General features: G+C 45.1%; 1 protein-coding gene across 1 annotated transcript; it reads left to right on the top strand.

Annotated features, from left to right (window-relative positions):
* The first annotated feature begins 192 nt into the window (after positions 1-192).
* On the top strand, positions 193-16,546 carry TMEM248 (transmembrane protein 248). Its single transcript, XM_041482699.1, has 7 exons — positions 193-400; positions 8,500-8,674; positions 9,610-9,895; positions 11,371-11,521; positions 12,181-12,364; positions 12,834-12,977; positions 13,849-16,546. Exons 2-7 carry the CDS (start codon positions 8,516-8,518, stop codon positions 13,867-13,869), a joined length of 945 nt encoding a protein of 314 aa, XP_041338633.1. The 5' UTR covers positions 193-400; positions 8,500-8,515; the 3' UTR covers positions 13,870-16,546.
* The last annotated feature ends 458 nt before the right edge of the window (positions 16,547-17,004 follow it).

Genomic DNA, 17,004 nt, shown 5'->3' with positions numbered 1-17,004 from the left:
TGCCGCTCCCGGAGCCTCTCCCGATGCTGCTCCCGGGCCCGTTCCGGTGCTGTTCCCGTTTCCATTCCCGGTTCTATTCCCGGTTCCGTTCCCGGTGCCGTTCCCGGCCCCTCCCGCGCTGCCGGCGCCGCCTCAATCTTGTCCCCCCCGCGCCACCGTCGGCGGGTGAGGGGTCAGGGCTGCGGCCCGGAAGCGGCGGCGGAGGCGGGGCCCGGTGCCGGGGCCTGTCCGTGTGTCCGGCCCGGGGCTGCCCGGGGAGCGGCCTCTCCCCCCGCTGCCCGTCCGCCCGTGCCCGCAGCCCCGGCAGGGCAGGACGATGGTGCAGAGCCCGCCCGCACGGCAGCGCCGCCGCCTCTGAGCCCCGCCCGGCCCGGGGGCCTGAGCCCCGCCGCGGACGCCGGTAAGGAGCGGACGGGGGCGGCTCTGCGGCCCGGCCTGCCGGGGGATGGGCACGCCGTGAGGGGCTGGGAGCGGCGGGGGGAGCACCGGGAGAGCCCCCGGGGAGCCTCGGGCCGCGGCTGCCCCCGAGCCCCGGTCCCGGCTGCGCTCGGCTCCGCTGCGGGGTTGTAGCCTCGGTTTATTTTTGTTATTTACACATAAAAATGGTGTCGGGAGAGGTCGTCAGCTTGAAGTTTGTACGCGTGGCGTCGTAGCAGGGGGGGAAAAAATAACAGCGGTGAAAAATAATAATTTCTGTAGCTCTAAAAATAGTTGTGTTTTGAAATAGCCTCCGAACAGTGATTCCTGCGTGGGGAATCACTTTTTGGGGAACCTTTTTTTTTGTGGTTGTTCTGGGATGTTTTGCCCAGTTTTCTCTACACCCGTATTTCATCCTCTTTTACTTTTTGAGGGGGGTTAACTTGACTAATGATTTCATGATGGTTTTAATAATAAAATTCCTGGTGCATCATGCCTGGAACATGGCTGCTCCATCCCTGCTGTTAGATCCAAACCGTGGATCCGAATCACCCTGGGAGAAAAACCCATTACAGCACAGCTGGGATTTTATTTTTCCCCATTTTCCCTTCGTTTGCTCTTTAGGGTTTGTCTTTGGAGAAATTTATTTCCAGGATTAGCTCTGGAGATGGAATTATCCGGGTGAATTTGCCCTGGCAGACGAACCTGGGTGGTGGATACGGATTCATTAATTAAGGTTTGCTCTCCACATCCTCGCTGAACTTCCCCGAAGTTTGGCCGCTGGAACAACGTGGTGGGGAAATAAACCTGGGCTTGGCTGTTGTGGTAAATGATTATTGCGTTTTTTTCTGAGGGCTGAGTTACGGGAAACACTCGGGGTGAATCCCTGTGCCCCTGGTCAGGACCCGGCGGCTCCGGTTTCACCGGGGAGCTGCTGCCGCTTCCCTGCCCTGCCTGTGCCCGGAACAGTCGCGGTGGCTGCGGTCCAGCTCCTGCCCAGCAGGTGTGCTCAGCTCTGAGGTAACTCCTGTGGCAGCCCGAGCACAGATCGTATTCAATTGTGGCTGGGAATCGCTCCCTGAGCCCGGCCCACCGGGCAGGATTAAGCCCTGGGTCGCTTTGTTACCTGCCCTGATTTGAGGAGTGGCTCTGCTGGAATGTGATTCTTCTTTTCCGCTTGAAAGACAAGAGCTTGAAAGGTCACCTGAGAAAACAAAATCGTCCCTGTGCTCTGAGAGTGCCCAGCTGAGGGCAGGGGACAAAGAGAGCTGGGTGTCCTTTGTGAGCTGGGGACAGAGGGACAGAGCCTGGCACATCCAGACCCCTCCTGGAGCACCCCCTGAGCTGATCCTGCAGGTCTGGCAGCTGCCATAATCTTCTTTTTTATTAAATAACAGCACAGGCTTTGTAGAAATGAAGCTGTTTTTAGCAATCTAGCCCTAAACTATTAATGAAACTCGCTGGTGTCAGAATTGTGTTGCTTTTCCCAAACCTCCTCTTACCCAAAGCATGGCTGGGTGGGAGTTCATTTTCTTTCTAAGACTGTCCTGACCTGTGAATAAAGCAGGTTCCCAGGACTCAGAACTCCCAGGTTTTGGGAGAAAATGTGTGTGTTTTTGGGGGTTTGTTAATCTGTAAAATGGAGTGAACTCACCCAGCTGGGCTGAGCAAGCTGAGGTGCTGTTTGCTCTGAGCAGCGGGGGTGAAGCACACAGACATGAGAATATTCAGCCATAGCTTTGATATCTCAGCTGTGTCCCAGCTCCCTCATTTCAGTTTTGCTGCTGTTTCTATTTCCATCTGTGGCCACTGGCTGTTTTGCTGCTTCTCCCCCTTCTTTCCACACCCAAACTCTGAATTTGCCATTCCCCAAAGCTGCCATTTCCTCAGCTTGTCAGTCATTTTTCTGCTTGTGATTCAAGCTGTGTATCTGTCTGCATCCCTGTCTCCTCACAGTTCTCATTACAGACTGAAGAGCCTTTTCCTGGCATTTCTCTGCACTTTCACTGCTGAATTGGGTTCCACATTCCTTAATGAGTAGCTTTAATGAAGTCAACAATTAACCTTGAACTGGTCACTCAACAGTTTGTGATTATTGAACAGTTACTGAGCATTTTCACACTTGTTCATCAAAACCAATCCTGTATTTTTGATTTCTCATGGATCTTTAAAGGTCCTGTAAAATGGAATAATTTTATTTTTCCTTTCCTCTCCCAGGTTTTCATGCTGAGCAGCAGTAACCAGAATAGCATTTTTAATACAAATTCAAAGTCCTTTTGTCTATTACTGTGTGTTTTATTGCAGTCTGGGTGATTTGGGTTATGGTAACTCACGTTGGAAGTCATGACTTGGACCTGGAAAAGCTGGGAGGTTTAAAAATGCCCATGAGCTCTTTTAGCTGGAAGTGAATTCACTCCCATGGCACAGGCTCTTGGCAGACAGAGATGCCTGCTTCAGGTTTGGCACCAAAGTGTCTGATTTTCAACCAGAGGTTGAGTTAATTTTGATTTTACAGCTGGGTATATTTAAAATTATGTTTTTCACTTCTAACAAAAGTCAGAATTCAGGGTTCATTGATCCAGGGGAAAAAAGCTTCCTCACTCTATTGCTGCTTCCTGACTTTTAACTTCCCTTGCCTTTTCTCATTCATCATTTTTAAGAACTGAGCACTTATAAAAAATACTTGGAACTTGTTTGGATTTGTCTGTTTCTGCACGAATTTTTCTTCCAGTGGGAAATGGAAATCAACTTTGCTGTCCCCAGAGTATCAGCTGGCACAAAGTTCAGGTGCTTGTGGTGAATCCACCAGACTTTTTTGAACAACACAAGTCTGTTGGGAAGGGCTGTCACACGCAGATTGAGTAATGTTTGTCTTCCTTTTTCTTTTTTACATCATTGACTTTTTTTTTTTTCAAGTTTTCTGTCTTTATAGAGAGTTGAAGTCAGAAATTTGGGTGTTTGAAATTCAGTCTCAATTTGATCTTTACAATTTTCTGTCATTCACCAAATTACTTCCCTGCCTTGGCTTTGTTTCATGGGCAGATCTGAAATGTTTGCTGTTGGTGCCCCTCTTGGGGATGTTGAAATGATAATTAATCTTTGAAAAGTGTTTTCAGAGGTGAAAAGAAACATTTCATGCAAGTATGAAGCATTTGCTTCTTTCTATTCATGCAAGTCCCTGGATTTGTTCATATTCTGCATCCTGATCCTTTATCAGGATGCCAGGAGGAAGGAATGTCCTTTTCCACATTTCCAGGTGCTGTTCCCCTGCTGCCCTGTACACTGCATGTGCAAAGCCATTTTCCTGCCATTTTCATCTTCCAGGCTGCAGGAAAATAGAAGTTTTTTGGAAAATGTGGAGTTTTTTCCTCAATAAACATATTTGTGGATAAAATAGCTCAGTAAACTGATAAGCCAGTTCTGGCTGGAGCCAATTCCCCTTATCTCCCACTGGAGCAGATGTGTTTGTGCACATCTGCTGATCTTGGGGTTATGTTGGGTTGGATTCAAGGACCCAAGGTGATGTTTTTGTGAAGTTTCCTCCTCCACACGCCCTGATTGCTTCCCTCCCTGTGTGCTGAGGAGAAGCCTGCTGGCATTTCCTAGGAGTTGTTGTGTTTGGTTTATTTTGTTCACGCTGGAGGAGGCTCAGCTGCACAGAGGTACTGCTGTGCCCTGGGGGATTCCTCCAGGATGAATTCCTCCTTCCTGCTTGCCCTGCTGCTGGGGAAGGTTTTAGGCTGTGCAATTTCGTCCCACTTCCTAAAAACATGATCTGAAGCTGCTGCAGATCCTAACACCTCTATTTTCCCCAGATACCAGGATGCTGAAGTTAGCCTTCCTTACACTTGGTCTTGAACCTCATCGGGTTGTCCCAGAGCCACCTCTCCAGCCTGTCCAGATCCTTCCCACACAGCTTGGTGTCACTGCCAAGCTTGTCCCCATGTCCCTGTCACTCTCGAAGATGTTGAACAGCACCAGCCCCATCAGCAGCTCACACAACTCTGATTTTTATTTTCACTCTTAGACATCAAATTTGAAGAAAAGAAATCCAAATGAAAGATGATTTTGGTACCTGCTGCTGTTTATTGTTGCTAAAGGTGTTTGATGTGAACACCACTGCTTTGTTTGCATTTATTTATGGTTGCTTTCCCATGGTCTGTTTGATTTGTATTTGTAAATATTCCTTTGGCATACAACATCCTTTTCATTCAGAGTGGTTAACCCTGAGCTGACCCATTTCCTAACCCCTCTGCACTCGTGGTAGAGGGGCACCTTTGAAAATACAATTGATTTTTTTTTTTTTTTTTGAGGTGCACAGCTCAATTTAAACACAGTTCTGTGCAATGAAATACTGAAAATTGAAAAACTTGTGAGATCCTAAAGGAGAAGTGCTGGGGTAAGCACTGCTGCCTCCTGCCCTTCTCCTTCATCCAGTTTTCCTCCTTAGGATATTTCAGGGGTGGTTTTACATTTAAACCCCTCCTCCAGAGTGATTACCTTGCCTGCACAACAAGAAGGGGAAATATCTGTGAGGAAATTCCATCATTTTAAGCTTTCCAATGGCAGGGTGGTAGTTGACATTATTGACAAAAATGTCAAACCACTTTGATCTCTTTAAAATTCATGTTTGGTTTTGGGTTTTTTTCACTTTGGTAAGTGCAGTTTTGCTTTCAATACCTGCTTTAGTACAGCATATGTGATTTTTATTGTTCTTAGGAATTCAGCTCCTTTGATATTAAGCCTCCAAATGGGAATTTAATATTTCAGCTGTGACTCATTGCATTGACTTTTTGGTCTTTGTGATAGACTTCAAGATTTTCCTTGTTTGCAATTTAGCCTTGAAAAACTCATCAGTCTATTTCAGCAGCTTCCTTTTCCACACTCTTTCATACACAAATAAAGAGGAATTCACAATGTTGCTCCTCTGAGGTTGCTGTCGGGAGCTGTTTTGGAGGAAATCTCCCCGAATTATAGAATATTTTCTTGCTTTTGAGTTGGCTGCTCAATTCTGGCTTTCTCTGGCACTCTTGACAGATTAAACTGTTGTATTTCCCCCTTTACCATTTTAATCTTTCTCCCTGCCTGGGTTTGTAGATGCTGATTTAAGAGCACAACATCTCCAGGGTTTCCTGGCGAGTTCCAGCAGCTGTAACTCCTGCTGAACATCCCTCACTACCCAGCAATTACCTTGGAGCTGCTGGCCAATGTTCCAGCCTGGCAGTTTTCATTCTTGAGCTCCTTGTTTAGTCTGACTGGGGAGATTTTTATTGCACCAAGTATTAAAAGGCTTTGCTGGAGTGGAGAGAGGCAGCAGCAGTCATTAGAGCCACTCACTAAATTATTTATTTGGCTAAAAAGTGAAATCTGATCTTGCTTGCCTGACCTGCCAGGAGGTAAAAGCATTGTTTTGTTTTGGTTTGCTATTTTTTTTTTTTTAACTCTGTGAACGAGAAATAAAAGTTTAAATTATATTCTTGAAGTTATTCATTTACACAGAGGAGGAAGTTAATTACTAGAGCTGGCAGAAGAGTTGTGATGCATTGTGATTCTAACAGAGAGGAGTTTAAGGAACCCTGAAAATCCATAGACACTTTGATGTAATACACTGATCTGGGTCACAAATTCCATGACAATTAAAATTATTTAAGTACTTTGATTAAAAAATCAGTAATTCTTCAGGCAGAAGCATGGAAACACTCATCCTTCTGCTTTCCCCCATTGCTGTTTTCATGTCAGCTCCAGTATTGAAATCCACAGTTGTTCCCTTTTCCCTCCCAAATGCTCCAAAGGCACATTACTCCTCGGAAATTGCAGCTTATGGCATTTTCTAATTGCTTTCAAAGCCAGTGAGTTATGGCAGCATATTAAACAACTGGCACTTAAAAGCTGGTGATCTCTTACATAAAAATATTAGCCTGAATATTTCCCTGTGTAGGATTTTCAGCACATCCCCTTTTTCTTTGGCTGGTTTTAGACCCTGTGGCAAACAAATTCTAATGGAGCTGTTAGAAACCCCTTTAAAAAAGGAATCCCAGCCCTGGATGTGCTGTGGGTGACACTCAGCCCTGATTAAAAGCTGCAATAAACTCTGCATCTGTGTTAGTTCCTAAAGGAAATTCAGGAGGGGACACTGCCTACAACTCTGCTTTTGGTTTAGGTTTGATCTCCTTCCATCTCCCCATGTGTCTCCCACGTTTCCAGAAGGACTATTTGGGATTTTGCCTCTGGATGGAGCGTTTGGGGTTTCTAACTCGTGCTCTTTGAAGGAATTTGCTGCCAGGGACAAGACAGGCAGAACGTGCAGGAGGGCGGATCATTCCCAGCATGATCCCTGCCAGCCCCAGCTCTCCCTTCCCTGTCCCTGCTGCCTTCTGCCACCTTGCCTGGCTGTGCCACAGCTGCTCTGGGACAAAGTTCTGGTAAGGTGCACATTTCTCATCACCTTTTCTTCCCCTCTCATCCCTCCCCTTTCCCTGCTTTTCATCCTGGCTTTGTAGGGATGTTCACAGCACCCACTTCTCTCTGAGAAAAGCTTCCAGGGCTTTGCAGGGTGGATGGAAAGGGGTTGATGGGGCAAAATAATAAAGCCAGGATGAGATCTTGAGCTCTGGAGAGCTCTGTCTCAGCAGGTTTCAGCCAGGAGAGCGAGTGGGGGGTCAGCAGGCACAGCCCAGGGTTGTGTTCTTGGCACTGTACCTGTGTCTCTTCTCCCTGAGCTGGATTTTCCCCTTTCTGGGACACTTCTGCAGGTTTTGTCAATATTTCTTCTGCAAACAGGAACTGCTGAAGCATTCCTGCCAGTAAAATCCTGAGTATACACAAGGAAGTTGGGATCGTTGTACTCTGTGGGCTCTGAAAAGAGCTTTGTCTTCACCCTTGTTCTTTACCCTTCTTTTGTTTTCTCTTGAATCAATAGATCACATCACAGATCCCTCCCTGCCTTGCCCTGTGCCTCTCTCATCCTCTGAGCTGCCACTTTTCAGCCCTGCTACACCTGGATTGTAAATGACAATGGTGGGAGTCAGTAGGAATCACCCTGAGCTGCAGGAGCAGTCCCTGCCTTAATTAAATGTTATCAGATCTCTGTGGATGTTCCAACTTTAACCCTTGCAGTACAGAATTCTTTTTGCCTTTCCCTCAGAGTTTTGGAGATCAGCAGCACCTTGCTAGGAGCAGCTCCTGCCTTGGTGGTTTCATTTGGGTTAAAAGCCTTTTCAGCCATGGTTTTAGGTAGGACAAAGATAAAGGTGGGCTTGGAGTTCCTCCTTGCAGAGCTTCTGAAGGAGATGTCACAAGGCTGCCCTTTAACACCGGGCTGTTTGCTTTTCCCTGGTTGTGTAAATGGGGAAGCTTATACAGGAATTTGGGTCTCTTTGCTCTGCAGATAACAATTCAGGAGAGGAATCAGACAAAATACTATATTTGGGGCAAAAATTAATAACTTGGGAATTTCCTCAGCATGTAAGGTCCTGGCTGTGCTTATAGACAGAACAAAAAGTTCTAGATCCTGCAAGAATTAAATAAAGACCAGGAGTCTTCCAGCCTCCACCTTAATGCAGTTTTTTGGGTGTTTCTGCCCGTAGGATTATTGATGCAAAAGTTTTAAATAATGTAGGGCTGCTTCTCAGATCCTGCTTTGAAAATAAAAGCATTTGGGGTGGGGTAAAGAGGGATCCTTAAGGCTCCAGCCTTGGTTTTCAAAGGGTGTGCAAAGTTTGGTTTGTACCTTGGTGCATTCAGACATCACTGGCATTGAAATGTAGCAGTGATACCCTGCCTGGGGAAAGGCAAGAACTGGCTTTATTACTTATCAGTGATGCTGGGCTGTGCTGGAAGCCCTCATTCCTTAAAACCTGTTCCCAGCTGGCAGTTTGAGGCCCTGGGAAGGTGATGTGGAGCCTGTTCTGATCACTGCTGTATTTCAGGCACACGCTCTGTGCTCAGTGAAGAGCCCAGGCATGGAATTTTATCTCAATTCTGTGTACAATCCCATTTCTCTCTTTCTGTCTGCTGTGATCCACCACCCCCCAGCTGTAACACACAGTCCAGTGACTCTGTTGGAACATTCTTTCCCCTCAGGTGAACAATCAGAATAATGTTCTACATAAACCTGTTGGAGAACCTGAAGGTTTATATCAGCAGCCGCCCTCCGCTCGTGGTCTTTATGATCAGCGTGAGCGCCATGGCCATCGCCTTCCTGACACTGGGCTACTTCTTCAAGATCAAGGAGATCAAATCCCCAGAAATGACAGAGGTACGTGCAAAAAATGGTCATTTGGAAAACATGCCTGAAGTTAAGGTTTTTTCCCCTCCTAGAGAGCACAGAATTGTGTGTGGCAGGGATTGTCTCCATTTTATTTTCAGAAGGGCTGTTGGGGTGAGTGTTTGTTAGTTGTTTTATATCAAGGACAAATCCAAATCATCTGTCATGGATCTTCCCTGCTGTGGCTAGGAACCTTTCAGTTTGTTATTTAGGTGTTATTCAGTTTGTTTATTTAGCTGGTTTGGGGAACTCCTTCCCTCAGCACTGTCCTGTAAGGAGGGGAACCTGGCAGCAACTGCTCACCAGAGCGTGGTGAGGGGCTTGGAGCAAAAACCCTGTGAGGAACGACTGAGGGAGCTGGGGGTGTTCAGCCTGGAGAAAAGGAGACCCAGAGGTGACCTTATCACTCTCTACAGCTCCTGAAAGGTGGCTGTGCTCAGCTGGGGCTGGGCTCTTTCTCCAGGCAGCACTGACAGAATGAGAGGACAGTCTCGAGCTGTGTTAAAGGAAATATAGGTTGGATATTAGGAAAAAGTTTTTTACAGAAAGAGTGATAAAGTTCTGGAATGGTCTGCCCAGGGAGGTGGTGGAGTCCCCATCCCTGGGTGTGTTTAACAAAGCCTGGATGTGGCACTGGGTGCCAGGGTTTAGTTGAGGTGTTGGGGCTGGGATGAACTCGATGATCTTGGAGGTCTCTTCCAACCCAGTGAACAGACTGAGTTTCCTTTCAGCTCCGGGGAGGGAGCTGGGACTGAACCCATCTGACTTCTGCAAACAACTTTCCTGTTGTTGAGCCAGCCCTGCTGGTGTTTGTGTTGCTCTCTGAGCCGTGTGATTTTTGTTCAATGGCCTGGAACCGGGCGGGACGGGACCGAGCGAGGCGGGAGCTCCCTCATGGGCTTGAATTCTCCCCCTTTTGTTTTAAGGACTGGAATACTTTCCTGCTGAGGTTTAATGATTTGGACTTCTGTATATCTGAGAATGAAACCTTGAAGCACCTCCTGAACGACACCACAACTCCAGAGAGCACCGTGACCAGCGGCCAGGCCAGGTCTTCCACGCAGTCCCCACAGACCCTCGAGGACTCTGGTCCCATCAACATCTCTGTCACCATCACGCTGACCCTGGACCCTCTCAGACCTTTTGGGGGATACTCTCGCAATGTCACACACCTCAGCTCCACAATTTTTGGGCACCAGATTGGACTTTCAGGTAGGCAAGGCTGGACCTTCAACAATTCAGGTTACAGTTGGCTTTTAGAGGTTTTTTCATACCCTTTTCACAGGGGGGATTGGCTTCACACTGAAATTAAAGAGGTTTAGATTAAATATTAGGAAGAAATTCTTTATTGTGAGGGTGATGAGTACTCAGAAGCTGTGGCTGCCCCATCCCTGGAAGTGTCCAAGGCCAGATTGGACAGGGCTTGGAGCAACCTGGGCTAGTGGAAATGTCCCTGCCCATGGCAGGGGGTGGAACAAGACAGTTTTTAGGGTCCCCTCCAACCCAAACCATTCTATGATTCCAAGTAATGATATCATTTTAACCACTATATAATCAGATAAAAATTTGCCAGCTTATTATGGGTGAGATAACTCTTATGCACAGATGTGCTCCCAACTTATTCTGAGTTTATTCCTGTATGGAGCCCTTCTCTTGTTTGTTAGAGGAACTTGTCCCTGCATTCAGAATGGAAAAGAACCTGCAGGCGTGCCAAGATCAGGCTTGGCAGTTTGAAATGATTAAACCTAATGACAATGGAAGGTCATTTTTAAGCCAGCAAAATTCCAAACAGTGACTCTCTTCAGTTTTGTCTTGGTCCATCAAGTCCTTAACTGACATTTCAAATGTGGCATAGATGCAGTAGAGAGTATTACATTGCCTAAAAAATTCTAGTTTATCTAAAATGCATAAGTGAATCAGCTTTAATATCACAAACAGCACCAGATAAGATGATTATGGTTTCTGTGGTGTGCAGAGACCAATCTGCTCTCTGGCTGCCTGCCAGGAAGTTTTGACAGGAGTTCATAGAGAATTAATAGAAATTGATAATAGAACCTCACTGTATTTTAGCTTTCAGCCAGAATTGCATTTTATAATAATGTTGAAGGTCTTGAACCTGTGGAGAGACATTGCCAATAGCTGCAAATGTGCATTACTGGGGTTTCTGTTGTTATTTTGTCACTGCTTTGAGAGCTACCAAATGCAAGTCCCATTTGCAGCAGCCTGGATTTGTTTTCAGTCTGAATTTCTCCACGTGGAGCTATCATACAGGACTTAATGTGCAGTTCAGCATCTGCTGACACCTTTTTCTCTACACAAAAATCTCCAGTTTGAAAAGTGAGCATCAGAAAAAACAGATGTGGAACGAAGTTCTTAGGAGGAGAAAGGCTTTTCTAATAAAGGTCTGTGAACATGCATGAATTCACTTAGAAAGAGTTTTGAATTTCTGAAAGCAGCCTGATGACCCCAGTTCTGGGGTGGGAGAGATTAGAAAGAGCAGCAGCTGGGGGATTTTGTGGTTTGTTTTGGGTTTTAACTTTGCTGTCTTTGTTGCCTGCAAAGATCCGGGATGACTCCAAAGGGTGATGCTTCCTGCCTTAATCATCTGTGTGCTCTCCTTACCCCAGTGATTATTGCTCAGATACTTTTGTGAGCCAAACCCAGCTTTCCTTGTCTCTTTCTCAAAGGCAGAGAATCCCACGAGGAGATAAACATCACCTTCACCCTGCCAGCTGCCTGGAATTCTGATGACTGTGTCCTGCACGGCCACTGCGAGCAGGTCGTGTTCACCACCTGCATGACTGTGACAGCAGCCAGCAACGTGTTCCCAGTCACAGTGTAAGTGCAGCTCTCCCCCAGGGGCTGCTTCCTGCCTCATTCATTCCTCTGAGTTGTTAGCTCCTCCTGAAAATTCCTGTTGATCATGGAAATTATGTCCTTGCACTCCTTCCCCCATGGTAAAACATTTGTCACAAAACCTCTGCTCTCTTTGAGATTTTTTTTGGCCCATGCCTGCCTTTCAACTGTGATTTAAACTTCACTGGGAGCAAGAGAATCCGTGAAAATTTAAGGGATTTACCCCATAATTGAGTTTCAGAGATGAGATTTGACACTGAGGTTCTCACCCTCTTCCCTGCTAAGAGATGAGCTCAAGGCAAAGGCTGCTTTGCCTTCACCAAAAGATCTTCCCTTTGTCTTTTCTGGATTCCCTGACACTGTTCCATCCCACCTGGAGGAGCTCAGGCTGTGGGAAGCCTTAGGAAAACCAGTATTTTTCCAATTAAGCTATGGGATGTTGGCTTAGTGCAACAACATGCAGTTAAATTCTGATTTTAGTGTAGCAATCATGTGGCTTTTGGGGGTTTTTAACTGAAACTTTGGGGTTTTGTTTTTGCTTTGGAAGGCCCAAACTAAAACCATGTTTTGAGAAGCAAAGTTGTCCTGGTTGAACATGGAAAATACATTTCAGAGTGCTGATTATTTCTGTTTTCTTGCAGTCAGCCACCACATTGTGTTCCTGAAACCTACAGCAATGCCACTCTGTGGTACAAGATCTTCACCACGGCCAGGGACTCGAACACAAAATATGCCCAGGATTACAACCCCTTCTGGTGTTACAAGGGAGCAATTGGCAAAGTCTACCATGCTTTAAACCCCAAACTAACTGTTATAGTTCCAGATGTAAGTGCTGGCTGTTGCTCTGGTGTTTTCAGTAAATGCTTAGTTCTGGTTTCATTGGATATGGTTCCTAAAATTGTCATTTTTGCTGTTGGTTTATTGTGTGGTTTCATTGGATATGGTTCCTAAAATTATCATTTTTGCTGCTGGTTTAGTGTGTGGTGTGAGGGCTGAGAATGCTCCAGCCTAATGGGTTTGATGATTTTCATCCATGTGCCTCACAGCTCTTCATAACCACCATTTATACTTTGAAATCATTTCACAAAAGCCTCTGCCAATACTTGGAAAAATATCCCTAACACAGATTTTTAACACAAGAAACGTTTTGTGCCACGAGTAGGAATCACTTCCATTGCTGTGTAAAGGGGAGAAAGTTGATTAATGAAGTAATTTCTGGGTTGATCTGGTAATTATTGCTTTAATGTCAAGTGCTAGGTCAGTAAATGGTTTTAATTTGCTTTTCTGTGTGCAGGATGACCGCTCTCTAATAAACCTGCACCTCATGCACACCAGTTACTTCCTCTTTGTGATGGTGATCACAATGTTCTGCTATGCAGTCATTAAAGGCAGACCAAGCAAACTGAGGCAAAGCAACACAGAATTCTGCTCTGAAAAGGTGAGTGTGTGGTAACAGAATCCTGACTGATAAGGAAACAGAGAAAAGCTCCTCTTGGGCAGGGGACAGACTGGTTTTTCTTGTCTCTGGAAATGGGGATTTAATTGCCTTTCATTGTGGACAGTGCAGGTAGGGGTTATAAAATCCACACAAGGGCTTTGGAGATCCTCAAAATGAGATTTCTGTCCTCCAGAAATGCATTATTGCAGCTCAGGAAGTGCTGGGCTGTGACTCTTCTGCCATAATTATGGTGTTGCTGGGACTTTTTTGTGAAGCAATGAATAGGTGGCGTTAAATCTTAATTTATTCATTATCTTTTACCACAACAGACTGAAAGCCTTGAGTAAAACATGATACATAATTCTAAGGGTTGTTCATCAGAATTAAGTTAAAAACAAAGCTGTTGAAAGAGTCATTGGTTGTTAATCAGAATTAAGTTAAAAACAGTAACAAAGCTGTTGAAAGAATCATTGTTCAATGTTACCTTGGGGACCTGCAGTTTGCCTGAAGGATTCAATATGAATATTTTTAATTGAGAAGTAGGAAGCTAGTGTTGACACCTTTTGGTCTTAATGATATTTTGTAGTTTGAGCTGGTTTGGGGTGTTTTTTGTGGGTTTGTTTTTTTGGTTTTTTTGGGTTGTTTTTTTTTTTTTTTTGGGTGGTTTGGGACTTTTATTCTATTGATTTTTGCAAAGTACAAAACGCCTTCAGACTCCCTTTGATTTCCTTTCCAAGTCAGACTGTCCAAGCTTTCTTTGAAAAGTCAAGGACAGCTCTGCCAGCTCACAGGGATAAATCATATCACTGTTACAGGATTAAGAATTTCCCTTTAATTAAATATTTTCTCTTCCTTTGTTTTTATTTTCCAGGTTGCTTTGTCAGAAGCATAAAAACCCCCCCTGTCCTCCTGAGAACGACGAAACCATTGCCTGCTGAACCCAGCCTGGGTCTTAACACTCTGTGAATCCATTACCTTGCAATGTTGGTTTATTCCAACCAAAGACATTTCAAAGTGCCTGTAATTGATTTGTACATATTTATAAAAGCAGAATATCCAGAGTAATTCTGAGCAGATGTGCTTGTCCCCTGGCCCTGCCCTGGGACAGCCCCATGGTGGTGTAGATAACTCCACTGAAAAGGCTCCACAGAGGCAGAGATTTTTGTCTAGCTGCACCTGGGCAGGTGAAGATGCCTTTGCAAGTGTCTCAAACCAACCAAGAGATGTTTGGTTTTTTGCCCAACCTGTACAGTGTGTTTGAACCAAGTATGCACCTTTGATATAATCCTGCATTTCCAAAGCCACCAATCTACAACATGAATTCAATGTGTGTTTGTGTGGCCTAATACTTTATTCCATTTGCTCCTTGCTTGCAAGAAAAGATATCAACGTTTTAGATTTTTTTTTCTCTTTTGGAAAAAAAAAAATACATATTCACATTTTAATAGTGCTGTATTTAGGACAAACTTGTGCTTTTATTCATAGTAAAGAAATTAAGAAGTGAAGTCCCATTTTAAACTGTTACTTGCTGAAAAGAACTGTTTGATTTTTTTGTTCTGTTTTGGTTTGTTTTTTTGGTTTGTTTTTTTGGTATTTCATTTGGCTTGCTGAATGCCAGAGAACCAGTCAGCACAGAGACTATCTGGAAAACTTTTCCACTTGGCCTCCCCTCCCCAGCCCTCCAGCCAGGATCGTGTGTCTCTGCTGCAGAGCAGCTGTCTGTAAGCTTTTTTTTTTTTTCTATTTTCTTTCTTTTCTTTCTAGAAAGTGAAACTTAATAAAAAGATGTATTGTGTTAGCAGCCTGCTGGGGCTCTGCACAGCCTTGGTCAAGTGCAAAGAGTGAAAGGAAAAGAGATCCCAGAGTCTGTTCCAGAGCTTCCCTCTGGGACTGTGCCTGCAGCTCTGAGGGGCAGCAGCCCCTGGCCCTGCTGGGCTCTGGCCCTTTAAATTCATTAAATTGCCATTTTCTGCTGTCCACCCAGGGGAAAATGGCCACAAAAGTGGGGCTCTTGTGAGGAAGGTCAAAGAAACCACCCAGTGAAACCCCTTCTGTTCTCTGTGTCCATTCTCCTGTCAGAGATTTGGTTCTTGCATTTCTCCATTCTGCCTTTTGCTGGTTTTTCTTGTGGTTCCTTGAGCAGCCTCCTCAGTTTCAGGGGTCAGGCTCTCCTGCAGACACTTCCACTCCTGCTTTTAAATCTCACTGGTTGCCTTAATTGACTTTTTACTTTTCTCCCAGCTTTCATTCATTCCTTGATTCCTTCCCACAGGCTTTTTTTCCTCTTCCTTTTGCTCCAAACTCCACAGAAGAAAAAAGCCAAGTAAGAATCTCATAGTCTCAGTGATGCTGGCAGAAAATTCCCAGTTTGTTCCCTCCAGACACCACTCCTGGTCTGTGTGTGTTGGGACTTCAGTAAGTTCACGAGTGTTAAGGGTGTTTGAGCAGTCACAGTTTTGTTTCCTCCCACAGTTTCAGTTCCCTAAGTGGGATTACCTGACATGTTTTCTTCCAGGGAATGTTAAGGCAAAGCTTTAGAGATGGCCTGGTTTGAAGTTTAGGGATAAAAAGAAGCTCCCAATTTTCTCCTGATGCTGCTGTGGGCTGCTGCTGCTTCCCTGGGATGAGGCAGGGGAGTGAAACAGGCCAAGAGCTTCTCCTGAGCTGTTCCTAAATCCCAGCCTGAGCTGTTCCTAAATCCCACAAGCCCAGCCTTCCGTGCTAATCCTCATTCCAAGAGCTGCCTCTGAGAGTGGCTGGATCTTGGGCCCAAAGGCAGGAATAGGAGATGGACTGGGAGAGAGGAATCCTGGAAATACCCAAAAACCACCCAACATCCCCCAAAGCAAAGCAAATCCTTTCTCCTTCAAAAAATTCCAGCTCCAAACGTCCCAGCTGGAATTTGGGCTGTCGGGGGAACCATTTGGGAATGAAAGGAACCTCCTTGGCAACTTCTCCCCCACTTTCTGCACCCCCAGGAATATTAAAGATTGTCACCCACAGATGCAGAAGGGAGAACGTTGGAGAGTTGGATTTTTGGCCTTAGTTATCCTTCTGCCCCCTGTATTGCAGCAGGGAGGTGCAGGCTGTCCCAGCAGGCCAAGTGCTGGAATGCTGAGGAATATTGGATTGTTCCCAGGCGATGTACAAAGTTAAATGCAGCCAAACAGAAGAGTTAAAACTTAATATTAAAGTTCAGATCATATTGATCTTTCCTTTTTTTGTTTTCTTTTTTCTTTTTAACTATGACTTGAATCAGTTTTGATTCTATTTGTACGTGTTTTCTTGTTCTTAGAAAGCTGCCATTTTCTTTTTTTTTCTTTTTTTTTTTCATTTTCTTTGGCATTACATAGAAAATCTGAGCCTTGGTTTCAACCCTCTGCAGGTGATTGTAGGGTTCGAGATGGCTGTTTTTTGGTTTTTGTTTTGTTTTGTTTTGTTCTTACATTTCACTTGTCTTGTTGCATGATGGTTAATAGCTGATTTGGAAATGACATTTCTCTCCTAGATTAATTTTTGTGTTTGTAAGATGTGCATATTGCTTTGCAGAATAAAAACTATGAAGTTTATCTTTGTTGTCTTTATTTCCACAGCCTGGTGGCTGCAGAGGTTTCATAAATCAACCAAAATTACGTGGAGCACAGGAGGAGATCAGGGAAAAATCTGCAGCAAAATGAAATTGAATTTGGGTTGTAAATTCTCTTTTTCCCTCCAGCACTCATCAAAACCTTGCTGGTGATGAATTGCCTGGCAGGGAGAAAATCAATCTGAAGGTAGCAGCTTCTGTTTCTGTTTAACTCCTGGGACTTGTTTGTCTGCTGTCACCAAAATTTGGATTCCTGACCCCAGCCCTGTCCTGGGAGATCTCAGGAGCTGCACACACACAAAGGATCCATTGTGGGTCCTTCCTCTGAGCTTTTGCCAAATTTTTGGGTGCAGTCTGAGGCCTGACCTTGAGTGTCTGTGAGCCTGGACTGGGAACAGCTCAGTGACCAAAAGAAGGGTTTGGCTCTCCCTGCAGCCCATT

The sequence above is a fragment of the Pyrgilauda ruficollis genome, unplaced genomic scaffold (assembly GCF_017590135.1).
Source record: "Pyrgilauda ruficollis isolate IOZ18807 unplaced genomic scaffold, ASM1759013v1 scaffold59, whole genome shotgun sequence".
NCBI classification, from domain to species: domain Eukaryota; kingdom Metazoa; phylum Chordata; class Aves; order Passeriformes; family Passeridae; genus Pyrgilauda; species Pyrgilauda ruficollis.
The sequence above is the reverse complement of the archived record's forward strand: the minus strand, read 5'-3'. Positions and strand labels throughout refer to the sequence as shown.